The sequence below is a fragment of the Protopterus annectens genome, chromosome 2.part0 (assembly GCF_019279795.1).
Source record: "Protopterus annectens isolate FY-2018-M chromosome 2.part0, PAN1.0, whole genome shotgun sequence".
Lineage (NCBI taxonomy): Eukaryota > Metazoa > Chordata > Ceratodontiformes > Protopteridae > Protopterus > Protopterus annectens.
Window position 1 is genome coordinate 954,098,833 of NC_056728.1, and position 21,299 is coordinate 954,120,131.

At 37.7% G+C, this 21,299-nt stretch overlaps 1 protein-coding gene across 1 annotated transcript in view; it reads left to right on the forward strand.

The window, feature by feature from the left end:
- Nucleotides 1-21,299, forward strand: part of ADAMTSL1 (ADAMTS like 1) — a 4,128,157-nt gene that overhangs the window by 3,171,350 nt on the left and 935,508 nt on the right. Inside the window, exon 19 of the mRNA XM_044061207.1 lies at nt 6,867-8,001. Within this exon, the coding sequence (XP_043917142.1) occupies nt 6,867-8,001 (1,135 nt within the window). The remainder of the gene's footprint in view (nt 1-6,866; nt 8,002-21,299) is intronic.

The following is a 21,299-nucleotide window of genomic DNA, read 5'->3' on the forward strand; positions in this document are numbered from 1 at the left end:
GATGGAGACTTTCAGCAGATCTTTGGCCATTATAAACATGCCAGAAGACTTAAAATGCCATGTGAAGTACCTCTGTACAAAGAGGAAGACAGAAAAATATGGAAATCTTCAGGCCTGTTATCCTAATAGAAGTGGCAATGAAATTAATAGAAATAGTGATGTGAGGGAAGGGTACGGCCTTTTCTAGGAAACAACAATCTCCAGAACAGTACCAACATGGGCCTATTGAATCTGATCTCGAAAAACTGCAGGACCAAGTATGAGGACCTGGCCTTTTACTTGGTTGAAGTGTAAAGCAAAGAGGCTATGGTGCAGGGGACAATACCAGGAGTAAGAAAGAAGGCCAGTGAAGAATCAAATGAACTGGAGCCCTTCAGTCTGCTTGTTTCAGATAGAGCTAAAGGCATACAAGACAAGGTCAGCTCCTTGTTGACAGCACATTAATAGGTACAGTAGTGAAGAATGGGGGACAGATTAAGGATTTAATTGTAATTTTAATTTATTCATTTGTTAAATGGCTTAATAGTTAAGGTTTTTGCGTCACATGCACAAGGTGCAAGGATTAACCCTGAATTCTGGCCAATGCCTGTTTAGTTTGCATGTTCTCTTTGTGTCTCTGTGGAGTTCCTCCTACCTCCGAAAAACATACTGACTGTTTCCATCTCAAACTCTTGCAAGAATGGAGCTGTGGGCAGCAGCACAGACTCTTGATGGTGCCCTATGAGGGAAGCATAACTCTCAAGTGTACCTCATTACAAGGAACGCGCCTCATCTAGGATTTTAAAAAACTCAAGTTCTTCAAAGTTTCACTTTGAAAGGGTCTGTCACACATTCAGTGTTAGCAATTTTTTTTAACTGATATCCATTATAAATAGAATTGAATCATTGTAATTCATGGAAATAAACTATTATACAAGTGAAAATACCACATTTAGCCATCCTATGAGCTTCCTAGTTGAATTCATTAGTAAGCTGTTAATAACTCACATTTTTCCCATTTGTTTTCCATTATGAGAGGTAGTGTTCCTCATTTTGGAGATGGAAGGTTGAGAGGTATGGGGGAAAGAGTTGGAGATGGTAGGTTGAGATTTATGGGGGGAAGAATTGTGTTGTTCAGGTTTACTATTAAAATTTCGAAACGAACTCTGTCAACTGTACTATTGTCGAACACGGAAGTTCGAAAACGGTAATATAGATGACAAAAAAACAACCTAGGAATGGGTTTTAACATGGGTCGAGATAGGGGAGATGTTTGTAATCCGGAATAACACTGAACATGTATCTCGACGCATGTTAAAACCCGTAGAACCACAAACTGAAGACCAGCAACACGAAATAAAAGAAAAAAGATTTAATAAAAATCCAAATCACATGAAACTTCTCTAGCGCCTCGGCCACTTGCCTTTAACAGAGTATATCTCACCATATACATCGTGTATTTATATGTTAACATTGTTCATATTAACCAATTAAACAATTAATTTTAGAGAGGGGATATTCTGAGGTAGAATTACATGATAGTTTAAATAGAGTATTATATAATAAAAAACTGTGTAACTACTATAGAGTAATAGAAAAAATAATAAGTATGAAGAACCAAGATATTTATTTATTTACTACTACTTATTCAGTATCTAAAGATATTTTGAAAGGAAGCAGAAACACAGTTGAGAAGGAGAGAAGTTGATTGTTTAGAACATAAATAAAAGGTTGTGTTTCTCCTTAAAAGGAGTATAAACATTACATAGTATAGTAGAGATTAGTAGATTTCATATATATAAATAATGAATGAAAATAATAGACATAATAAAAGGTACAAGGTAATGCAGCATGTATGTAAATATAATAGTGTTAAGTGTAATAAATGGCAAAATTTAAATTTTTCAATTTTATTTATTTTAATTGTTTAATTGTAAATAAAGAAAAAAAAATATATATGGACTTAAATGCCCCATATAAAAATTATTAGACAATTAAAATAAAAGACAAGAACATATTAGGAATTAAAAATAATAATTAAACTAGTAAAATATAGTCCTATATAGCTATACAATAATATATACCTATAAGGTGGGCTATTAGTAACAGTTTAGTTTTAGTTGGGAATTGTAGGTTTATGAATTGAAAATTGATTGAAATTATTTATATTTAAAAAATAAAATTTTTTGAAAAAAAAATGATTTTTAATGATTCTGTAATGATTAATCAAGAATGTATGATGTGAAATTATTGTGATGTTTGATTTTTATTTGGTTTTATTTTAATTTGTTAATATTAATTGTTTAATTTTAATATATGAACAATTAAAACATAAAATACACTTGATATATATTGGTGATATATACTTATAAAAAGTTTTAGTGATATGGAGAGAAGTGAGAAGTTCCATGTGATTTTTAATTTTATTAAATTTTTTTCTTTGTTGTTTGGTATCTTTTTTTCAGTTTTTCGGTTCATTTCACTTGTTGTGTTGTGGCTTCTTTAATTCATCTTTACTGGTTTTTTTTTTTTTTTATTTTTCATAATTGAACCTCCGTTCGATTTTTTTGTACAGTCAACAAGTTTGTTTTCAATCTTTAATAATAGTAAACCATTGTCCAACCACTTTGGGCATCAGTTGTGGTATGCAGTATTCTCAAGACAGAAGAATACAACCACAGACGACATGCCATGGCAGTCTAGCCACTTAATGGTGTAAAATAAATTGTCTCTAGGTGATTCAAACATGTTGATTAATGTCACCAAATGGGCATGGCTATTTGCTGGTGATATGTGTATTGAGAAGCCAGCCTACTACAACCTACACCAGGGAACAAGGGGTGAATGTGCCTGCCATAAAGCCCTGCAACCCTAGGTCAATAAGCTTCTGGTCAGCCGGTGTCCAGTTGCCCAGCTTGGGTTACTTGTGATAGCTCTGTTGGGCGAAAGCTGGACGTAAAACCAATCAGCCTGCCAAACATGATATATGAATTGCTGCACTCATTGTAGGTTCAATGACTGGATGGAGCTTGGAAGTGGTAAATAGGAGGCTAGGCATCCTGTATATGCAGAAAACAAGGTGGAAGGGCACTGTAGCAAAGCCACTTGGCTTGGTATCTAGAGTCAACTACTCAGGAGGAGGACAGACTAGAAATGGTGATGGAATTGTGATGAGGGAGAGGCTTCAGAAGGCAATGAGGGATGTCCTAAGAATTAGTGGCAGACTTTTGGCAATCATACTCCAGCCTAATAATAGAGCAGTATTCATAATGTCAGCCTGTGCGCCACAGCAGCATTGTAATAATTAGGAAAACAGTGCAATCAGATGGCAATTGCAGGGCCTACTAATTAAAGCAGGACAACATGAATTGCTGTTGATAATGGCTGACTGAATGCACATATCAGAATAGACAAAACATGATATGATGACTCCCTGGGTTCACATGGACAGAGCAACAGGAATAAAAAAGGAGCAGCTTCTCTAGACTTCTGTCTGGAAAGTGGCTTGATAGTAGCCAAAACGTGATTCAGAAAGAGACAGTGTCACAAGACCACATATAAGAGTGGCCAACATGCAACTCATGTAGACTTCCTCGTAGTAAGGAATGAACAATAGACTAGAATCACCGATTGCAAAGTCATCCCCGGTTAAACAGTCTGCCCACAGCATAAGCCACTGGTTTCCACAATTAGCTGCATACAGTGGACAGTGAAGGCTCTAAGGTCAATGGAGATCAGATTGGAGACTTGGAAGTTGATTGCAGAGTAAGCACAACAGTTCAAGGAATTACTCGGGGCTCTATCACCTCAAGAAAAAGAAGATATAGGTGGAGTTAAAGACTAATGGCAGCAACTCAAAACAGAATGTTTGAGGCCTAGAGAACAGATGTGCAATCAAGCCAGGTATGGAAATAAAGTACATAAGGAACACTAGTGGTGGAATGCAGAAGTCCAGGGAGTCACTGAAAAGAAAGGAGGAGTGCAGATAAAAGTGGGAGACAGAAAATACAGACCAGATTAGGAAGGAAGGAATACTGGTTGGCTAACAAAGTAGATAAGAAAGAAGCTGCAGGAGCAAAGAACAAGGCAATAGATGCACTCTACCAGCTTCTGGAAAGTGACTCAGTAGATGTACAAAGACATTATATCATATTGAAAGGCAAAGACAGAAAGATAAAGAAGGTTGTCAGACACCCCCCATAAGGGATACAAGCAAGAACCTGCTTACCAGTCCATGGGATATCAAAGTCAGATGGAAGGAGAACTTCCAGCAACTTCTGAACAAAGACAACACCACAGATGCTGTACTAACCCAGACACAGTCCACAGTGAGTGAAGAGGAGGAACCCACTACAGAAGAAGTAAAAACAGCACTAAGGAAAATGAAGTCAGTGAAGGCAGCAGGCTCAGAGATCACAGCAGATATGCAAAAGATGTTGGGTGAGATATTTCATTTATATAAATGTAAGATTGCCTTTGTCATGTCTGTAAATCTGATGAAGATGTTTGGGGAAAAAAAGATGTTGGGTGAGATAGGGGAGAAATGGCTCTTTAAGGTACTCATAGTAATATGGAGAGAAAGGTGTATTCCACATGACTGGAGAATAAACATACTAAGTGCCAGTGTACAAAAACAAAGGGCCAGCCACAGAGCGATCAAACTCCTGTTACACTGAATGAAAGTTCTGGAGAGGGTGAATGACAAACAAATAGAAACAGTAGTAGAAAGTAAGATGGGAAATGAGCAAATCAGATTCAGATCATGATGCATGATGCAGCACTATTAACTCAATGTTTGCAGTGAGAAAGATACTTGAAAAGAAATGAGGAAAGAGCCCAAAACAGCAGTCCTAGACTTGGGGAAAGCATATTACTAGGTCCCAGGAAAGCTGATTTGGGCAGTCGTGTGGTCTTTCAAAGTCACAAAAACATCCGTAGAATTAGTGCAGGCTATGTACAAGGACCCAAAGACACAAGTATAAACAGTGTTCAGTTTCACAGAGGGGTTCCCTGTGGGAGTGGGTGTACATCAATGTTCAACTCTGAGCCCACTGCTGTTCATACTGGTGATGGACTACATTAGCAGACAGGCTGGGGGAACAGATCAACAAAGTTGTTGTATACAGATGATTTGGCATTACAGGCAGACTCTGAGCAAGAACTTCAGCAAAGGATGGGGGAATAGAAATGCAAACCTGATGGCACATTGGACCAAACTGTGTATAGATAAAATAGTTGTAATGGCAGCAAATGGTAGAGTTCAGAAGAAGCTGAGAATTGAGATAGAATGGAAAATACTGAAATAAGTTAACAGCTTCAAATATTTTAGGGGGTGGTTGTGGAGAAGGGAAATTTGAATAAGGAGGTCAAAACTAGAGTGAGAGGGGCTGCACCCAACTGGCACAGGGCGTCAGGTCTAGTGTATGACAGAGAAATTTCAAAGAAGCTGAAAATCAAGGCATGCAAGCAGTAGTATGACCAGTACTACTGTATGGTACAGAAACCTGGGAAAAGGCAGAGCAGCTGTGGACGCTAGAGGTGATGGAGATGAAGTGCCTGAGATGGGTGGCAGGATGCACACTGTGGGACAGACAAAGAAATGAGGACATCAGAGCAGAAGTTAGAGAAAATGTCTAACAGAACAGATTATGGTGGTTCACAAACATGCAGAAAAGCATAAGACAATCTGGTGAAGAAGATTTGGGTTAGACAGGAAGAAAGCAAGAGAAAACAAGGGGGTCCAGCAAAGATGTGGATGGATTGTGTGAGAGAAGACTTGCAACAGAAGTCATACATGTTGAAGAAGGTAGGAGAGTGGTACTGAATAGAGAGAGATGGCAACAGTTGACACGACACGCCAATCTCATGTTGAAAATGGGAAAAGGTGGGATTGAGGATGATGACTATGATTTATTTCCAAGGACTGGGAAATTCTGACCAAGTATATAAAGGTAACAGCTAAGGTTTGTTGCTGACAAATGCAGAGAATTGTACTTTGTCCACAATGCCTCCATTGGTAAGTGTAAGGTAAGGGGATGAAAATGATGGCAAAATGACAGAAAAAGGTTTTGAGGGTTTTGGAAATACTGGGACTGGAGAGGAGGCTGTGGTACAGCAAACAGAATAAGGGGATATATCCTCAGGAGGATAGATCCCAGAAGCAGAAATGATAATTCTCCCAGTTTATTGGGTTCTGGTTAGACCATGCCTTGAGTATGTTGTACATTTCCTAAGACCACACAGAGAGGCAGCATTAGGCTGCCTAGGAGTAGTCTGGAGGAATACCATTACAAGGGTACGGGGGATTGAAGAGAAAATGCTGTTACCAGAGAAAAGGTGATGGGGATCTCTTAGTACTAGAGTCTAGAAGAGATTCTGGACTGTACAATATGGATGGAAATGATCAGGTCAGGGAGATGGGGAAGTGTCATTCTGAACAACAGAGACGGAGATACACAGGTATCAGACATTGAGGACTGCTACTCCCTGGCTCTGCTGAAGTATTTCTTTACTGAGAGGGTTATAGTCTGATGGAATGGACTGTGTATTTTCAATTATATGGGTTGCAAAGGGACACTTCCAGAAACAGAACACAGTGCTGCACATGTCAGGCCTTAAAAGCCTGTTTTTTTATTTTCAGTGGTAATTTATTTTTTGATTGCTGCAACAGTTACTTTAGATCAAAAGGTTAAATTATTTTGGTATGTTCCTTACAATATGTTACAATATCTTTAGTTTCCAAAAATGCTTTATATTGTAAAAAGAAAGTCTAGAAATTTATAATTATTTATTTTTATGAATGTCACATGCATGCATAAATTTGATTTTGCTTTTTACCTCAAGAGATTTTATCACAATAATTGTTCTAAATGTGTCATTTTTTTCAGAATCAAGTAGACCCAGTCAGAAACAAGACCCACATATTTTGGCCGTGAAGAAGATTTACATTCAGTCACGAAAAGAAAAAAAGTTGCAATTTGTAGTGGGTGGTCATGCTTACCTGTTGCCTAAAACATCAGTTGTCCTTAGGTGCCCTGTAAGAAGATTCCGGAAATCATTAATAGCATGGCAAAAAGATGGTAAACCATTATCCAGCTCTACTCGTGTTACTGTTGCTCCATATGGCTACATCAAGATCCATCACTTAAATCCTTCTGATATTGGAAGCTACACATGTGTGGCTGGAACAGCAACTGAACATTTTGTCATTAAGCTTATTGGGAACAATAACAAACTCCTGGTCTCTCCTTCTCTACTCTTAGATGAGGACACACCTGGGAAGGACAGTCTCAATGAATCTTTAAGCCCAAAAGAGAAGAACTTTCGCAAACGCCTATCCAATGGAAGTGTACCAGAGAAACATGATCTTTTCTTGGACCAGAGCAGTCAATATGATCACATTATCTCAAAACTTCTTGATATGAAAGCTGTATCCAAGGAAAACCTGGATTCTCCAGAGTTGCAGGATTCAAAAGAGAGAAACATGTCATCAGAAGAAGATCATAGCTTGGAATCTGTAAGCCCTTTAACCATCACAACAGAGCAGAGAAGACTGGATGATATTATAAGGAATCTATCAAAGCAGCCAGAAGAATTCAAAGATATCTACACTGAAAGATTAATTGCACAGCTGATGTCTGAAATTTTAAAAAGCAGCATGGAAAATAGAGAAGCCAGTTCAAAGCTTGATAAACCACGAACTAACTATTTTTCTATAAAATCACCATCGCATAAATCAGATTCTAAACACACATTACCCGTTAAAACATCTAAACATTCTGATTTGACAAATTTGACCCATTCTACAAGACTGCCTAGTAAACATTATAGAGGACCAGTGATTCTCCAGAAAACACCTGCTGCTCAGCCAGGAGCATCACTGGAGATCGTTGTTTATGTGGGACAAACAGTGATGCTTGGAACCTGGACATTGAGTCTAATTATAAACTGTGAAGCAGTGGGAAGTCCCGAACCAGTTATAAGTTGGACCAAAAATGGAGAAAAAATAAAATACAGCAGCAGGTAAGGAAAGCAAATGTATATGCCTTTAGTACTGATGACAAGTGAACCTATGTAACTCATTAAACACAGACTTGTACATCATGTTAGCTGTTTTATTTTATTTTTTGTATGAAATCCAGCAAAAAGTACATTAAGTATAAGTGACAACATAAACTGAGCAGCAGATCTAGGAAATTATTAGGAAATCCAGTCATTATAGCTATGATGGTAGCTCCAGGCAGATATTTCAGTCTGATTCTTTATTTACATGACTGCAGCAATGGTACACTTTTATTTTATAAGGAGTAACATTTTCCTCAGCAGAATGGTATCGAGGGTCCAAGCTTCAAAGACATGCATGAAATAAGAAGGGCATTAGTGAGTCAGTTGAGAAGATAGCTGTGCACATCAAGGTGTGCTTTATATACTGCTAGCCATTTAGTTAAAAGCTTGTAGTGTGATCCCTTCATAAGTATTTGCTGCATCTTACATTCAACAGATCATAGAAAAAAAAGTGCAGTTTTGGTTCATAGGTTCATAGGTTGGTACTAGGCTATCAGCCCTATGGCCTATACAAGTCTAGCCATAACAATTCCCTGGCTATTTCTTCCCACACTATTTACTTCCCTGGACCCCTGTCTAGCAGTGCGACTGACGTGATCCTCAGGGTGAATTTCCTTTCACCCATCCAATCATCAAGGTTCCTTTTGAACCTATCCCTCCAGCATGTTTTGTTTATTGTGATGACAAGGTTTAGATCCCTGGAGCGTGTGACCTATACAAGCCTAGCCATAACAATTCCCTGGCTATTTCTTCCCACACTATTTACTTCCCTGGACCCCTGTCTAGCAGTGCGACAGACGTGATCCTCAGGGTGAATTTCCTTTCAGCCATCCAATCATCAAGGTTCCTTTTGAAAAGGGCCAAAGAGGCACTCTGCTTGACATGTATGGGCAATCTATTCCAGAGTCTGGGAAGTCTCCGGGTCAGGAACCTATCCCTCCAGCATGTTTTGTTTATTGTGATGACAAGGTTTAGATCCCTGGAGCGTGTGGCTCTGAGGGATTGGGATTTCTTTAAGTGTAGCATGTCCAACAGCTCTGGGTTTGACATGGCCTTGTATGTTAAGCAGAGATTGCCTCTGAGTAGACGATATGTGACAGAGTGTAGCTGGAGTTCTTTAAGGCGGTCAGCATAGGGCATCTGCTTTAGGCCTGTGATTCTTTTAGTGAGATATTTCTGTGGCCTTTCCAGTTGTTGCAGATGTCTTGAGAGGTACGTACCAAATGGGGTGTTGTATTCTATAATGGCTCTAATGAGAGATGAGTACAGTGGGACAATTACCTCCTTTTTTCTGGATGAAAAGCCCTTAGTGATGAGGTGTGCCACATAGAAGGATTTCCTGACTGTTGTGGCGATGTGGTTATCAAAGGTGAGACCACTGTCCACCTGTGTCCCTAAGTCTCTTATCACACTTTCAGTGTTTAGTGTACTGCCACCTATATGGTAATTCACGGATACATGTTTTTTCCCCAAAGGGGATAACTATACATTTCTTGGCATTGAGCTTGAGCCCATGGCTCTGGCACCAAGCATCTTTTTCTGTAAGGCCCTTTTGTAGAATATCCACATCATTTGGGGATTCAATAATGGCTCCCAGTTTGCAGTCATCTGCGAACTTTGTTAGCCAGAGTCCCTTAGTGTTGGCCTGTACTTCAGAGAAGTAGATGCCAAACAAGAGCGGTCCCAGGACTGAACCCTGAGGTACTCCACTTGTCCCTTGTCTGGAGCTGGATTTGGAGTTGGCTACTTTTACAGTGTGGGTTCTATCAGTAAGCCAGTTAGCAACCCATTGGGTGATGTAGGGATTAATGCCCAGCTTAGTAAGTTTATCTATGATTCCAGAGTGAGGGATGGTGTCAAAGGCCTTGGCAAGGTCTAGATAGGCTGTGTGGACCACCTTACCCTTGTCCATGGCTCTGGAGACTGATTCAGAGAAGTCAATCAGGTTCAGGAGACAAGATCTGCACTTCACGAACCCAAACTAGGTGGGGTCCAGTGTTTGAAGGTTGCCAATGTCTTTGTTTACAAGTTCCATGATAATACGCTCCATGGCCTTGCAGATAAGGCTTGTCAGACTGATGGGATGGTAGTTTCCGGGATCCAAGGTGGATCCCCCCTTGTGGAGTGGGATAACTGTAGCTCGGCGCCACTCAGTGGGCACGAAACCTAAGGTGAGGCTATGACTGCTGTTTAGAAAGGGTGAAAAAAGACAGGAAAATAGTGTACAATTCTGGGTTTCTTGGCTACTCCCCTTTATTCTTCTCAGGAATCAGTCAGTATCTCTAACTGTGTAGTTCCAGTCACCAAAATGTTAAATTTCCTGAGTGGTCCACCCTAACATCTTATAGACTGTGATACATCAGTCATACCTCTGATAGCTTTTGTCTGAAGTTAAGACTAGCGATAGAACAGTCCTTCATCATAACATTATGATTTTGATTTTATAAATAGCAGTATGCGAACTCTGTGGATGGTGCAGTCTATTCATCGGGTCACTCAGTATTTGATGCATGGATCAATTTTTGTGTTTTTGACCTCATTCTTTTTATTTTTTGTTAATTTATTTATGCTGTTTTTATTTATTAATTTATCTATCTATCTATCTATCTATCTATCTATCTATCTATCTATCTATCCATCCATTGTGATATTGGTCTGATTTGTGTCTGAAACAATATTAGTTAATTGTCATGTTATTTATTTATTTACATTTGTTTACCGGGAAATTCCGACTGGAAGCAGGTCCTTTTTCAGCGGATGCCCGAGGAGAAAAGCTCCACATCATGTACATGTTAGAGATACAAAGCTGCAGCAATAGTAAACAACATTACAGGTTAAATCAGAAAACTGCAAAAAGCTGCACTCAGAAAGCAACTACAAAATCCAAAAGAGCGCAGTAGGCAAAAGAGGGGCACTCCGACCAGTTAGCGAAAATCACTCGATTTATTGAATATCCACAAACAGCATCACAAACAGCATTAACGCAGTTCATTCACAATATGTGTTTTCGTCCACATACAACTTGGACTTCATCAGATAATAAATAATTCCACTAATTACATCTTAAATAGTTCAGAATTAAAACATTAACCAATAAACATCATAAAAAAACATTTAAACACACTAATCAGGCTCTCCTAAAAGGCTCATGAATATTAAGTAGCAAGTATATGTAATGTCACCACTCAATATATAAATATTAAATAAAATAGTGTAGAATTCACTTGTTACATCTTAAATAAATTTCATAATATTAAAATTAATATATTATTAAAATTATATGCATCATACATGGTTATTAAAAACTAAACTTTTAAAAAAGTATATATGTTATATGTATATAAAAATTTTATGTTTAACATATAAGAATCAATGTATTCAAGTAGATTGGCGCCATCTACTGGCGTATTGATCATAACACAGTCTTTACACTTTGGCAGCCCTTAATTTTAATAAAGGTAAAAGAGAAATATGGTCATTTAAACCAGGTGTTTTCGCTGCTTCCAGAGTTATCTGCCACCACAGTTCCTTATATTCTAACAATTCCTCCCAAGGGCCACCTCTTATATCTCTCTTGACTTGTTCTAATACAAAAAAGAGGAATTTATACCCTTCACATTCCCTAGAGTGTTTGTATAAAGCATTTGTTTCTTTAGCTTTTGAAATTTCATAAAGATGTTCATAGATACGTCTCCTCAATACTCTCTCTGTTTTACTTACATAAAATGACTTACATTTTTGACATAATGCAAGGTAAATTAATCCTTTTGTATCACAACCAAAGTTCCCCTTACTTCTAATCCTTCTATTTCTACTTTCTAAATGAATTTCCCCTTTGTTCATAATATATTCACATTGGTGGCAACTTCCACATTTAAAAGTTCCCATTTTCTTTCTTCCCCCTATAAAATGTATACTTTCACAATACTTGGTGTTTCCTACATTACTATTTATCTCAAAGATTTTCTTCATATTAAATGAGTTTTTATAAACTACCTTTGGCTTTAATTTTAATATTTCATCTATGTCTGTAAGTGACACAAATCTATCCCATTCTCTCTGAAAAATCTCCCTGACCTTGAAATTTGAAGCATTGTATTCCAATACCAAGGCCTGCTGGTATTCATTATAGGTACCTTTGTTGTTTCTATCCCTGATTTCAGGTAAAGAATCGGATGTAACACCCTTAATAGGTCTAAATTTTGTGCTTCTACCTTCCTCCACTTCCATCCTGATATTTTCAACAAAATTGCCAGGATAACCTTTTTCTTTAAACATAATCTTTAAAAAAGCACATTCATTAACAAAATCTGACTCCAAACTAGTCATATGGCAACCCCTGACAAACTGTCCTTTCACTATGTTCTTTTTACAATGTGAAGGGTATGCGCTGTCATAGTGGAGAAAGGAGTTACAGAAGGTAGATTTTCTATAAATTCTAGTTTCAAAATTATTGTTCAACTTGTAGATCTCCACATCCAAATATTGTAACGTATCAATTGAAGTCTTATGGGTGAATTTAAGAAAATTAGTGGATTTGTTAATATATTCAATAAATTCACTAAATTTATCATAACCTGCTGTCCAAAAAATTACAATGTCGTCCAAAAAATGGCGGTATAATGTCCAGCAGGTGTTGAATTTGGAATGTAAGATGAAACTTTCCTCCCACTGTGCCAAGACTAAATTCGCAAACGTGGGGGCACAGGCTACACCCATAGTTGTGTTTGTTGGAAATATTCCCCATTAAAAATCAAAAAGTTATACTTAAGGACCATATCCATAAGTCCCATAATAGCAACTTTCTCATATTGGGGTATCTTATTATCTTGAAAAATCATTTCCTCAAACATTAATAAACCCGTCTCATAGGGTATGCATGAAAAAAGATCTAATATGTCAATAGTGACAAAAATTAGATCTTCAGTAAATAAGTCAGGGGTAATATTCCTTAGTAAGTCCCATGAACCCTTAAGTATAACCTTGTTTTGTGTACAAATATGTTTAGTTTTTACATCAATGTAACAACATTACAGGTTGTTGGCTTTAATACAGTAACAAGATATTGATTATCAACAGTATATACAGAAATGTTGCAAGGTAAGATAGTTTCTTGTCATTTATAATGTTAGTAACAAAGTTGTCAGACAAGATGTTAAAGTATGTAAAGACAACTAGCTATTTCTGACTGTGCTCCAGAAATGTTGCTCCAGACTTGTTGACCATGTCTTAGGACTTGTTACTAGTCCGGCTTCTAGTGTCATAATATAAAGACATCGCTCTCACTAACACGTGCCTTCACCCAGTAATTGCAGAGTCCTTTTGTATCTCCAATAGGTGCTGCACAATCTACTGTATTCTTCTTTAGTCAGACTAACCAAAGAATATTTAAAAAAGTGGCTACATTATGCAGCTGAGGTAGCTTTACTTAGCCAACTCTTTACAAAAAAAAGCCCCTTGGCAGTGAACTAGTTAAAGTGTACTTTCTTTTCTAGGTCACAACATGTGCAAACTTGTTAAATGCAGTTTACATACAAAAGCACCCATGTTTATATATTTTATTTTATGTAGTCATGCATGGAATAAGAGTAGGTTCCATTGGCAGTGGCTGCACACTCATGACGGCCTATTCTAGAATTTCTGTAGAAGAAAAAAGAACATAATGGTGTCTGCTTGCTATCACATCATTTCACATTATGCCCTACATGTGGAAATAGTTTCTTCATTAATGAAGCCAGCTGCAGCTGTTGTTTTTAGTTATTTATTTTGTTTTTATATTTGTTAAGTGTGGTAGAACACTGATGCTAATGGAATGTTTCTATGTTCAGCCCAGATGTACTAAACATATATAGTACAAATGAGGAGTATTATTATTGTATTTATTTTATTGGCATTTGTTTTCCGGGAAAGTCCACTGGGCCAAAAGAGCCGATTTTCAGTGGAGGCCCGGGAAGAAAAGCTCCACAAAAATAGTTAGTTTAATAGTACATAAGATTCAAATAGATACACACAGTATTCTATAAACGGTATTATATAAACAGTATTTTACAAAAACATAAAAGTATTATACAAAATTAGAATGATGCAGTTCAGAGATGCATACAACTAAGTAAACATATTTTTGTACACTTCAAGGTACTACTGTGGTAAAAGCAGTCTTGTACAAATATTTATAAGGTGCTCTAAGAGTATCAGCCAGCTCAACAGTGCAGGGTAGTGTGTAAATGAGTTAGTACTTGTTAGTGAGGCATAGGTAGATTGTAAGACATAGGTAGATAGTGAGATGTAGATAGGTAACTTATATGTGATCTAATGAGTGATAAAGGAAGATGAACAGGAGAAGATGTCAATTAAGGTGAGTATTATTTAAGGGTGCATACCTTCGTTGAAGGTTGTGCATCAGGGCTGGTAACTCGGCATGTAAAAATCAACTACCAATCATTAACAGACTAGAGTTCCGCTGTGGCGACCCCTCACCAGAAAAAGCCGAAAGACACAACAACAACAACATTATTTAGGGTGTGGGGAAATCAGGTTATGGATGGATGAGAAATTGTGACATCTGCATAGCCAAAGGGTAGACAAGTGTTGCCACAGAGATTTTCTGAAGGAGTAAATATTGCTCGAGGTTCTGATAGCAGCTGGGAGAGAATTTCTTAGCTTGGCAACAGTGAAGGAATAAAGCATGTCGCCAGCTTGGAGTTTTGGCTTGAGTACTTGCAGGAGAAGTTGATTTTCAGATCTGAGTGGCCTGTTTGGTTGATAGTGAGTTAAAATTGAAGAAAGGGCTGGGCAGTCTGAGGAGCTGTAAATTATTTTGTGTGCTCTTATTAGTTGTACGTAGGTCAGGTGATGTGGAAGTCTAAGCCAGTTAAGTGATTGCAGGGAGATCCAAAACAAAACAACTCAGAAGGGGCACCACAGTACAGGTTGAGAACACTTTATTGTAAAAATAACAAAACTGTAGAACTGTAAGCGCTTTTGCATTCAAACGGGAATGCTTCTTCAGACATATTTAAAACAGTCAAAATATCAGTTTCTTGTAGGGAGATGCTGTAATGTGATAATAAAATAAAATAATAAATAATAAATAAAATAGTGCAGGACATATGTAATGTTACCTTTATTAAAGCATTTATACTTTGCTTGTTTGTAAAGGTAAGTCTTAAAATGGTCCTGCTGTTTTACTGTACCCCTCCAGATATCTTGCGTCTTCATGAATGAGTCTGTTTTTTAATTTTCTGCCACCCGTTCTTAAAATCTTTTCCATTTTCACTGCCCTTTCTGAGAGGTGTTGTTATGTGTACAGAAAAGAGGAGGGAAGTGAACTGAAGTACTTTGAACAGCATGCTAATTATTACGCAAGTTTTCAGTTAGTGAAACTGTAAACAGGCTAGCGACAGAAGGCTAGATAGGGTTTGAATGGTTGTGGGTTGGGTGAATTGGGAGGTGTTGTTGAACTAGAATGTAAAAGGTATCCACCTGAAAGAAAGAAAAAAAAAGGTAGGAAGAGGTTAGTGGGTGTGTGAAGGTGGTGCAAAAGTATGGATTATAAACTATTTCATAATTGGTGGTAATGTGGTGGGTGAAGGCTATCTTAGTTTAAGTGTAGAGGGTGTGGGAGTGGGTGGGAATTTGAAGTAGGGTGGGGGAGTGGAGTGAGCCCCAGCATAGCAAAGGTGAATGGAGTGGCCTCAACCAATCAGGAATATTAATGGAATGCAGCTACTCCCACCACAGACGGTTTTCCAGCAAAAAAAAAAAATCAATAAGATAGAATGCTTATGGATACAAGCACAAGGTCTTTGAACTCTAGCTACTTGAGGTGAGACACAAAGTTTAATTATATTGTTTTGGGCTTTATTTGCTTTTTCCAGAGAAATTTTACACTGATACAGTAAAATATGCTTAAAATGTTAATGTAACTTCAGGTTAAGCATTATATGGTCTGTGTGTGTGGGTTTCCTTCGAACAGATTCAAGACTATAGCACAGAATTCATTGAAGCAGAAGTGAGGGAAACAAGATATGTCTTCAGTTTAATTTGATTCTTGGAAATTGCATTTCACAGGAATTTCTCAGTATTTCTCCTTTTGTGCTTTTGCAACTGGAGTGAAATTCAGCTGTAGAAGTTCCTTTGGTAGTAAAAGTTTCATAACTTTTGCAGCAGGAATCATCAAGGCTACTACTCAGTACACTGGAAGAGAGACATGAAATAATTAAGATTGTTTGGTGGTTGAACTAGCTAGATAAACTACTATCCGTCTATGCTCTACTGCATTAAGTAGTGTTTGGCAAACATAAGAAATGCAATATATTTCACAGTTGTACCAGAGCCATACTCACCTTAACTAACACAGTTAATGACTTTAGAAATCAAGGACAATTTGTATCTGCCATATTTTTAGACTTGTCCTCGCCTCTCTAAATCTTTCTAGCTGCTCTATCATCACCTGGTTTCAGAGATCTCTATCTGGATGTCAGCAGGCTGTACTTTGGCAACACCACCTCTCTACTCCCCTACCAGTTATCTTAGGGGTCCCTCAAGGCTCCATCCTTGGACCGTTACTCTTCTCCCTCCTATCAATCAGCTTCACATTTCATACAGAACTGTTGGATGTCACTATAGACGACAGCCTATATTTTGACAGCCACATAAAAGAAATGAGAAGAAAACTAGTGAAAAATTAGGCCCCCTCTTCAGTATCACTCCATATTTAACCAGTTCTTCACAAAAACATACCACTTCAAGCTTCTTGTTCCCAACACACCTCTATGCTGCTCCAACAATGCTTAATCTATAGGCCTCTCAGATGAATCTTCCAGTACAATGCTATAATAACTTTGCTTAATTTTCTACCACCATGCCTTATAAGAAACATCATTGCCTTGCCCTTAAATAGCTCTCCTGAGTAGAACCACCACACTTTCTAATTCGTCCATTAATTCTCTCACAAACTTATTTTCAAACCAGAAATATGCCCATTGTTAATTACTCCCCAGATAGATCTTTCTGCTCCATGAGCAAACTGCTTCTCCATGTAACATCCAGACTGGAAAATTACTTGCACTCCTCATATGTCACTAGACTATGGAATAATTTACCCATACAAATCAAACAAATTAGCACTAACAAACACTTCAAGCTCCAAGTAATCAGTGTCTTCTTGACATCTGACCCCACTCCTGTTTGAACCCAGGATAATTACCTTTAGTTATTACTCCCTGACACTATCCCATCTACTGTCTGAAACTATGCCTTCAGCTGCAGCTAGATGCGCACCTGTATCTCTCGGCCTCATTCTCACTCCTAGTTAGTTTACCACTCTTTCTGTCCCTTTCACGTATCTCAAGCATCTGCTTAAGCAATTTCTATGGTACATTTAAGTAGCTTGAATCTATACAAACATTTGCCTGAAACTACCTACTATTGTGATTTCATGATTAATTAGCTTTTCTGTGTCTGTTGTGTATATATGGTAAGTCTAGTATCATCTTATACTTCATGTTATGTAATTGTTTGTTATGGGACCTTTTCTCCCCGGGCCTTTGCTGCAAAGGGGTCCCTTCATTGACCCAGTAAGACTATCCTGATAAATGCCAGTAAGTAAATAAAGAGATAATGAAGGATTTATTTTCATTTGAATGGACACCATTTACTTTTGGCTTACATATGAACTGTTGACAGTCTTTTCTGAGCCTCACCATTTATTGAAAATGGTCTGCCAAAAAACTAAAAAAAAGCACAAAAATCGTCCTTCCAATGTTAGGACAAGCCTCCCACTCCCCCCAAAATTATATATACCAACTCCATAGTCATGCCACAGTGAAGAACAGCCTTGACAAGTTAACGGAATATCATAACTCTATACAGTACAGCAGTATATTCTTTTACCCCTAATTGATTTGTGACATGATTCATACTGCTGGGGAATCTGTAAAAACAGTTTGGAAAGCCTGCAAAAAAGAAACATTTTTGGCTTAGAAGTTGCATCAGAGCTGTTAGTGAGTGGTTAAGGGTGATGTCCCGGAGTTTAAACATCATATAGATTTGCCTGATCTGTATACTATAATGGTATATAACTGATTTCACTATCTACTGTATAAGGAGATAGAAGGTACTCCATATAGATGGTGCAGAGTCCAATGAGCTTTTTTTACTCAAGTAAAAGGGGATCTTGGCTGGGTTGTAGCTTTGCTGTTTCAGGAGAGCAAATGACAGAGGAATATGGGCATAAACAGTACTTCAAAAAAGCTAGTTATCAGTTACAGGAATATAATAAGATTATTATGAAAATTACATTCATAAAACCAAAAAATATAAATTGTCTACCCTTTATTTGTGTAAATGTACTTATCTATGCTACTAAAGTACATACTGAATTAATATTTTCTGTACAAGACACAGTTTAAACTTATTTTTATAAGCAGTTGTTTTCATTCAGACTTTCAGTATAGGTGAAACTACTCATATTGTAAGTTTGTCTGACTATTCTGTCATGATAAATAGATGTTTGCATAATTTCCATGTGCTAGTGTTAAACAGGCTAACATACAGAATAGATGCTCCTGATGAATTGAAGAATATGTGAATAATTCTGGAGTGTCAAAAGTAGTAATAAAACTGTAAAAAGGTGTTTTAATTAACGTGTATGGATGGAGACAGTGTTTTCTTGTTCCTCTTCTTTTCAAGCTAACTTTGATTTAGGACCTGCCTTAAGGTATTGTTTACTGTGTAATGCTGGCTTCAATGTTTGTGACTGATACTCAGTTCTGTAAAAGCAGTGATACTAGCTGGCATTTTCTCATTTTCTGTAACTGGTACATCTTTATGTGTGCATCAGTCACATCTGATGAGCAGTTAGAAGCCAGTTAGCAATCAATCAAGCAAAATAACTTCATTTACCCATTTTTAATGCATTGTATCAAGGTTAAGAGATTAACCACAGCAAAGTTAGATCAGTTACAAGTAGTAGTCCAGACAAGAAAATTCATAGTTACTTCATTTCAGGTGGACTGCATCTAGCCTGCATATAGAAATGCTAGTAGCTACACATTAAGAGTTTCCAGTTTAGTCCTAGCAGGACAGATACCCCTGAGTATGGGGTTGTGTCATGCCTTAGTTCTAATCAAACAAAACAATTTATAGGCTCAGATTGACCTGTGGCTAAATCAAATTGTGAAGATCCACCACTGGACCAGTAATCAAGGATCCTCAATCCTCACCACTGGCAACGGTGTGGGATATTCACTGAGAGGGTGACAAGTACACACACAGTATTTCCACATGCAGCTCTATGCATCAAGTACAATTTCCAATGAGAGCACAAAGATACCACAGTCAGTTCAGGACTGGTTTCTCCCTCTTTCTCCAGATCCCCAATAAGACTCCCACTGGCATAGCTATAGAGGTGAGATCTCAGCTGAGTGACCAAGGCAAGGGCTCCAGCACCCTGTCTGTCCAACCAGTGCTTAATGTCCCTGCCCAAGTAGCCAACATACAGACTCTTTGAGGTGCACACACACACACACACACACACACACACACACACACACACACACACACACACACACACCTGGGAAAGGCTGGCACAGGTTTACTCGCTATGCCCCCTTCTGCCCAGACTATAATGTCGTTATCACTGACACCAGTCACTCCTTATCAGCCATTTTAAGGCCCTTAATAAAGGGTATCCAATCTTACTGTGTAATATTAATATTAACAAGACAATACTAGATATATATTCACAGTGACATCAGAGTTCAAAACCACAGGAAATATTTAAAACAACATGGCTGGACAGTCTTAAATAAATAAAGAAAAATATCTAAACTATGCTTCACTATGTTCCTGCCTGTATCTAAGAGAATTATGCTGCTCCCTAGAAACTTACTTCATTAGAGCAAGGCAGATGTTGTGGTGAATGGTTCTTGTCAGGTCCAAGAAAGAATGCAGAAAATAATATCTCAAATATTACTGCTGGGATAGCTTGCAGGATGACATCACTTTTTGTCATCTGACTTCTAGTTCCTGGGCCAAACCCCCCATTGTTAGAAGCTAGCAGCATTTAGTATCTACCTGTAAAAGTATACAGACAAGGGTTTTTCCTCAGATCGTTGGCAGATGCTGGAAGTCATAAAACAATTATATTCCTTCATGCTTCAAAAGTAGCAATTAGTTTACTCCAAGGGCAATACAAAAAGCTTCCTAGCACAGACTCTGTATCTCTAGCTGCATTAAAAACTTGAGAAACAGCCTTTTTTATTGCGTAGCCTACAAAGTAATTTAATTTCAGCTATTTTTCTAAAGTTTGCTGGACTGAAGTTAATCTCCTGTATTCCAGTTTCCACTGTTAAAATATATATATTTAAACAATTACAGTAGTGCATGCACATTTCTGTTCTCTTCCAATAGGGCACACAGTGGTTACATTTCAAACAGCACTTTGCAAATACCTTTTCAACACACACATCTGTACAAGCCATTTGATATACACACAACATACAGTTCTAATACATTTGTAACACAAGTATCTTGTATAAATCATTTGGATATTCACCAATGACATAATTATTTGCAAAATTCCAGCTAGCCATGCTGGCAGTATCTCCTTTCATCACACAAATATCCCTTTGACAAGTCAGAATTCTGCTTTAATACGTGTAAGGGATTCAGTCATTAACAGTGTTACCATCCCTGTGGAGAGACACTGTATACGTCATTCGTTGTGATATGCCACACCACTCAAAATCCTGTCACCAGGTCCTGGTATCTTATTGTTCTTATACAAACATTAGTTATGTTAAATGTTATACACCCAGAACCCATTTTTTAACTTGTAAATTGTTGTTATTATGCTTATGTTGAATGAACTTATGCTGTGATCAAGAAATAAATACCTGTGTTTCTCCAGAGTTATAAGTTGGTGTTTTTAAGTATCAACAAGCAGGTAATTATATTTTATAATTTCAGATTTGTTTATCAGTTCATTGGCACTGCAAATAGCAATCATTGGTTAAAATTTTTCTGAAACAATGTTGTCCAGTTGCAAAAGGCTATCATTATCAGCATGTTCCAGGACACGGTGAGAAACTATCATGTCAAATAGTCTAGTGCTAGGGCACAAATTAGCTACAGGTCAGTGTATAGTAGAGCAATGGCAAATAGAATTTTAGGGATAGCGGATAATAGCATGCCTGAAGGACAGAATACTAAAGGAGGCAAAGTAGAGAAAGTTAAAAATGGCCCAAAATCAC